The 6,929-nt window shown below is 44.9% G+C and overlaps 1 protein-coding gene across 1 annotated transcript; it reads right to left on the minus strand.

Moving 5' to 3' along the window:
• Window positions 1-478: 478 nt before the first annotated feature.
• Window positions 479-6,267, minus strand: dtx3 (deltex E3 ubiquitin ligase 3). The gene is made up of 4 exons (XM_070969163.1): window positions 5,555-6,267; window positions 4,189-4,991; window positions 2,604-2,821; window positions 479-2,421 (listed from the first exon to the last, which is right to left on the minus strand). The coding sequence occupies exons 1-4, from the start codon at window positions 5,565-5,567 to the stop codon at window positions 2,346-2,348; spliced, it is 1,110 nt and encodes a 369-aa protein (XP_070825264.1). The 5' UTR covers window positions 5,568-6,267; the 3' UTR covers window positions 479-2,345.
• Window positions 6,268-6,929: the final 662 nt, after the last annotated feature.

A 6,929-nucleotide genomic window follows, 5' to 3' on the forward strand; every position in this document is an offset into this window, starting at 1 on the left:
AAGAGGCAGACAGGAAATGTGGGTAGTGTGAGAGGAAGACGACATGATCACAAAGGTCCCAAACCAGATTCAAACCAGGGTGTTGTGGTTTGAGTGATTTGAATCTTAGCCAGTGTGATACTGAGCACTGATTCACAATGAAACATCCGCTTCAAAAACTTAATCGATATATGATCCATGTCTTTACCCATTTGTTAGGGTAGTTACTGTACAGAATAAGGTAAAATTAAAGATCTAGTAGGAAGTATTTTCAAGCTCTGTTCACGCTGCAGTCACACTGTTGTCCACTAGATGGCAGTAGCAGAGTTCAGTATCTTGGAGTTCCTTGGTACTACAGGAGGAAGGTCTCAGGTCAAACCCTTATCAGAGGCCGCAACCCCAACTCATTCCAAATGGACTCTCTCCAAATGGACACAGGTTCGATATCCACTTGCTAGATGACGCACCTGGTTTATTTACAGTGAACATCCAACACAAACCCAAACATAACTTTTTATTCAAGTATTAAAATGTAAAGCACATTATTCTGAACATCGACAAAGTACGAATCAACACAATTAGAAAAGCAAAACTCTAACTTTTCCTTAACAATCAATTTGTAAGTGTGTAATCTCTCCAACTCTCTGCTCTACTGGCTCCTCCTCGGTCATGTAATGCATAGAAATGTTTGCACAGTAGCCTTAGTAAACTACAATCCTGTGTCCCAAAAATATTTCAGTTGGTCCCTTAACTAAAATATAAAGGGGATGGAAATGTAATAAAGGGGTATTTGATGTGTGGATCTGACCAGACAAATTAATGACAAATTTACCACGAGCCAAGCAGGTTACTGCACTCAGCAAAGCACTTTCACGCATAGAGCTTTATCACTTCTCAGGGGGTTTTCAGCATTTGGACTACAAGAATGTTTATGAAGGCGAAGCTAATATAATATACATTAGTATGCATATTTTCATGAACTGTGTAATATTTGTACTTAAAGCCAGATAGTATAGCTACAAACATAATGCTTTTTATCTATGAAATAACACCAAATACGCCCAAACTGCTCATTCATTAGTAACATCATGCTTGATTTTTATCAAAAGCGAATATAAGAAAGGCACAACAAAATGAGATCAATACCCCACCCCCCCAAATCAAATCAATTGTTCCCGCAATATTTTTTTTTTCTTTTTTCTTTCCACTGTGTATCATTGATTATCTATTGATAAACAGATTTACAACAGTTACCTCATTTCAAATGAGAACATTAGCAGGCAACTCTCCCAGTTTGACAGGGACGGAGGCATAGATATTTAAAGAGCTTTTGTGCCTTTCATTTGGTTTAAGTGGTCTATATGCCCTTTTTATTTGACATCGTCATAAATCTGGTAATTAGATGAGCACATTACTAACAACTGAGGTAACGGGCTCAACACCTGGGAGACATCTGGAAATAACAGGAGTGACCGATGGCCAAAAAAAAAAAACATCAGAAAGTCCTAATGTGTGTAATAAAAAGTGCTGCGATGAGACATAGTTTAACATTCCTCCTATTTCAGTACAAATGGCGGGGAGACATGAAGATCACACACAAATGAAGAGTTCCAAGCAAATGACATCAACTTGTTGCCACTGAGCTGATCGCTGACGGCTGCTCGAACCTGTTTGCCCCGAGCATCCTTCCACAGAGGAGGCGAGGACCATGACGGCGACTTCACTGAAAAACAAACTCCTGTACCAAAGTGCCTGTGAGTGCTTTAGATTGCAGTAACTTCAGAAAATGAACTCTTTCTATTGAAGCAGTGGTATTCTGCAATATAACCCAAGTACTATCCTTACACCGGGTAATTAGTAACAATCAAAATTAGAGACGTACCCAACCAAATTTCTGGGGAAATAAAACAAACAATGTGTGCTTGTAAGAAATATAACAAACCCCAGAGTAGAAATAAACAGGAACATAAAACGTCTTTGTGACATTAAACTTAGATTTTCTAAATAATATATAAGTACCATGAATTCCAACACGCCACGACGCTCTGAGATAAGTGCATCAGATCTCGGTCCTATTGCCAACAGCGACAGGTAGAGGACTGTGTAATACAAGAATGCACTGCACTCACAGTATTTTCTTCTACATGTAGCACTGGATTAAGATGAAGGGATGAATGGGCGAACAGAGGAACAACTAGTGGAGCGATGTGGGCTCTGCTGCAGCATTAGACGCCTGTCTGCTAAGGGCCTTGTCCTCAGCCATCCTTCAAGGGACGAGCAGTCTGAGAGCGCAGCCTGGAGCCAACTCAGGTCGGACGCTTGGAAAGTCCTTCAAATTCTTGGAAGAGTCTGCCACTTTCGTGCCGTCAGTCCGCCGTGATGCCTTTCTCTCTGAGCTCCTCGGTCACTCGCACCAGGTAAGTGGGGTCTGGGTAGCCAAAACTGTCAGGAGAAACAGAAAAAAGCCGTCACTGCATGTATGAGCTCAGGCAGCAATAGTGCCATGTAGCCAAGGACATCTACCAATATGATTTAACTGTCAGGAACTTGAACTAGTCAGTCTTTACTGAGCCCTTTTCTCACTTCTTAGCGAAGTTTGCTTCCAGTTAAAAGTCCGTACATACCAGCGGGGCCCGCCCCAGATTGAGGTCTTGTGGTGGATGTCATTCCAGGTGATGACATTTTGCATGCCCGTAGTCATGGAGGTACCGATGGTGAAGATAAGGCGCTGTTCGAAGGCCCGGCGCAGCAGGCCCAGCACGCGGTTCCCCTCGGGGCTGTCAGGGAGGTAGGCCACACGGTCTGTTCCTGGGTACCGAACACCTGGGTTGGGGTGTTCTGGCTGTTTGCGACAAAGGAGTTAAAAGAGGATCAGTTTAAAAGGCCATTAATGGCTTCAAGACAGTTGTGTCTGTCTGCTTGTTGGGGTCGTTCCTACAACGGCCGTTTAAAAACAGACATCACCCACACTGCCGTGAAACAGACCCGTCATTACGCTGGATGTTCAATGGTGCTGCCACGGCCACGTCTTTTATTTTAACTGCTTTTTTGCTACATGTTTATCTGTAGTTCCTTCAATCCAAAACAGTTTTCTCCTCCGGGACACAATAAAAGCAACCATGAATCTTGAACCTCGAGATAACGAACAGATATGGGCATGACATCTGTAAGCTAACCATTTCCTGTTTAAGGGGAACTCCACTGATTTTACAAAGCATTAAAGCTTCTAAAAATAATTTAGAATGTCTTCTTCTTCTTCTTCTTCTTCTTCTTCTTCTTCTTCTTCTTCTGATGTCCTAAGCTGTTACTTCAGCCTGGACTACAGACTTATAACAGAAAGCTCTTGGTATAGACTGGGGACATGGAGTCTGAAAGACGTTAGGCCGAGGCTAAAGAAAAAATAAGAATGATTCCATTATAGGAAAAGTAGGATGAAGCATTCTTGACCAATAAAATAGAAAGACACAAAGATGAAATGTTGAAGGTGAATTTTTCTTTGAGTGGGCACCTGTTTTGTTTCTCTCACGCATGCTTGGGCACATACAGACAAACATAGATGATAAAAAGGTGTTTCCTGCCATATAAATTTTGGGTGAAATTCACAAAATGTCTGAAGAGTTAGTTGCAGTAATGAATAAAAAGTTGTCTTTTGTGTTTGCCAAATTCAAGCAGTTCTTTTCACTGCTATTATACAAAAAATACTTACAAACCTTACAAGCATCAGAAAACAGCATTTTTTGTTGTTCCTCCCTGCATTAAAAGACATTAATCTGAGAGTTACTGCTACATCATATCCTCTGTTTGGAGTCTTGGTTGTGGGGTGATTGTGGATCTGAGATCGTACCTTTAATTTGATGTATTTGCTATTGAAACTGGATATCAGGGGTTGGATGTAACACAGGGGAACGTGAAGATTATTAAGGTGTAAACAAATCGGACATCAATCAAGGAGAGAAGGAAGATTAGCACGATCAAGCAGAGTGGATGATTGTGTAAGAAGACCTCATGGTTTGATGTAGTATTACCTACAGAAATGACTGAAGAAGTAACGTCAATCAGTTTAGATGCCAAACTAAGACTCTTGTTTAAATGTATTAGATTTTTCGACATTTTCTATACAATTCTAATATTTAACTTGTTCAATGGCCTGTATTGTTTATTCAAAACAACTCTCCATACTGCTTCTGCACATACTCTTGGTTTACTCACCGCCTGGAGGCCAGGAGGGAAGCTGTAGATGATGCAGACACACCCATAGCCTTCATGGCCAGGAAGCTCCAGATCAGGATCTCGCTCTACGATCATTGTACCATTGGCGGGCTGGTTCCCGATCAACTGGCCGTACACCAGCCGACACACAGGACACGCCTTCTTCACTTTAAAGGCTTGATCCAGGCAAGAACGACAGAACGAGTGGCCACATCTCTCCAGGGTCGTCTTCTCCACTATGTCCCCCATGCAGATCGAGCAGGTTTTGTTGTCCTCCACCTCGCTGTGGGAAGCCAAGCTGGAGTCCATCTCCTTCCTCTGGGTTGCCTCGTGGAACATGGCACAGGCCTCCTCATCAGCGGGCTTCCTGAACCTCTGCTGCTGTCTCTGGGAGCGCCGAGGCTGGGGAGGCGGAGGCTGAAGCAGGCTCCCCTCTCCGTTTGGCTCCAGGACTCCCACACAGGGCAGCAGAGCCCTCTTCCTCTTGGGTCCCCCCTCCTGTTTGCTCATTTCTTTGCGGGCACAGCGGCATAAGTCAATGAAGGCTTTTCGAGTCTCGCTGGAGATGGCTCCATCCATCACCCCAGCTCCAGAGCTCCTGGTGCCTTCTACCGGCTGCAGCCTGACGGCGCAGCAGCCCCCCCTTTCTCCTCGCCTAATGATACCAGCGCTCATCCCCTGCTTGTGCTGGAAGTCAATGAGCCAGGGCCGCCCAGCTGCAGCCAGGTAATCCCACACCGCCTGTGAAACCAGTACCTCATCACTGCCCTGGCCAGCACGCACACTCATCTCATCAGAAGAAACTGCAAAGAGAGGCACAAAAAAAAGTCTCCAGCACATTAGTGTACGACCAAAGATACTCAAACACAATCTGCACTTGTGTGAATGTAATTCCCCTTGCAGAAGTTGACCCCTAAGGCCTATTTCCAGATGCATTACAGGGAACGATGCTATCTTTTGCTCAGACTTGGCTACAAGAGTGTTTTTGTTTTTGCCAGCTGAGCTGGCTTCACTTCCTTTCTCTGCATCTCTACATCTACTAACAGCTCATGCACCCCAGTTAAAAAGGAACATCACATCTCCTCCAGCTGTTACGTTTGCAGTTTATCTCTTCTATCTTCTATCTGTGCATGACAAAGTCAATCCTAGCATCGCTTCACGGGGAGCTCTTTGCAGTGGCTGCAGCACGTCAAGGAAGCACACAGCGGCCAGTATCGCGGCACTGCTGAGGACGTATCAGCTGTTCACAGATTCACACTGTAAACAAAGGAAACCAAAACCCCCGTCACACGCGGACAACATGAAAACCAACACGCTCGGCCACACGCAGACACAACACGGACACCCATCAGGGCTGAAAGGTTACCTTGTGATCCCATAAATCCCTTCAATTGCGAGTGAAGCGTCCTGTTGAACGGAAAGAGAGAGACAGAAAGAGCGACGGGCTGGAACAAACGTGATCACAGCTGCTCGGCGGTGGTTTGACCGAGCCATTCTCCGCAGCAGCAAAGGGGAATTCGGCGATTTCGCAGCATTAGCTCAGCTTTTAAAACACTTGGCGTCAACATTGGGCTGAGCGGGTCTCGCTCCGGTACCTCACCCTTCGCCGTAGCTCGTCTCTGGTTTCTCTCTGGATTAAAGAGCCCGGTGCTCCATCAGAGAAGGCCTTTATTTCTGACGCGCTGCTGCAGCTTTATCCGCGGATAATTGGTCTTCTGTGGTCAGGACATGGTTTCCAAACGTATCCCCGGCTCATATCTCTTTAGGCTCTACACAGCCCCTCCCTGGCCCCGGAAAACGCCATCCAAAGCCCGCACTTGGTCCCCAGTCTCGCCTGTGTTTGCCTTCCTCGTACGTCCTTGGGCTTGTCGTAACACAACGTAAACACCATGTAGTCTCTCTCCTTATCTGCCTCCGACCACGTTAGCGATGTGACACCTTCCTCCGGGCAGATTATGCGCTCCTCCGTCTCCTTGTGAGTGGTGATCTTCGCCTCCGAGCTTTCGTTTGCTCCCGGTTGACTGTGCAGCCCTGTGCAGGACCAAACATACCCATTAACAAGAGGACCTACGAGAAAATGTGACCAGGAAGTTCGTCACTGAGCGACACGATTGGCTGACAAATGGTGGCTCGAGAGTGTGTGTGTGTGTGTGTGTGTGTGTGTGTGTGTGTGTGTGTGTGTGTGTGTGTGTGTGTGTGTGTGTGTGTGTGCGTGCGTGTGTGTGTGTGTGTGTGTGTGCGTGCGTGTGCGCGCGCGCTCGTGTGTATGTATTTTTAATGCTGTGAGTGAATCATAGGTTTGTCGTGATTAACAGCTTTAATGATAACGCAGCGTTCAACACACGCTAAGTGCACACTAGTGTCCAGCCTACACGTCAGCGAGGGAAAACCCACTCACCCAGTCCTGATTCACACGTCGATACCTACAACAGAAGGCATTGTCTGGGTATAACTGCACCACTACAGCTGAAATGAGATGTATTATGATGACGATAATTATTGTTGTTATTATTATTAAGATACAAATATACTGTTTGATTGATTGACATTGACACAGAGGTGTCAATTGAACTGTTGAACTATTCTATCTATCTATCTATCTATCTATCTATCTATCTATCTATCTATCTATCTATCTATCTATCTATCTATCTATCTATCTATCTATCTATCTATCTATCTATCTATCATCACTTAATTAAAGCTGTCTGAAAAGATTATTTTCATCATTTATTAATCCA

Source organism: Chaetodon trifascialis, chromosome 8, assembly GCF_039877785.1.
Source record: "Chaetodon trifascialis isolate fChaTrf1 chromosome 8, fChaTrf1.hap1, whole genome shotgun sequence".
Lineage (NCBI taxonomy): Eukaryota > Metazoa > Chordata > Actinopteri > Chaetodontiformes > Chaetodontidae > Chaetodon > Chaetodon trifascialis.

Excerpts from the sequence above, each read along its gene's own strand:
- dtx3 (XM_070969163.1), bottom strand. Across the intron at positions 2,822-4,188 it reads TCCCTCCTGGCCTCCAGGCG|CCAGAACACCCCAACCCAGG; the intron begins GTGAGTAAACCA and ends TGTCGCAAACAG. Across the intron at positions 2,422-2,603 it reads ATCTGGGGCGGGCCCCGCTG|TTTTGGCTACCCAGACCCCA; the intron begins GTATGTACGGAC and ends TTCTCCTGACAG.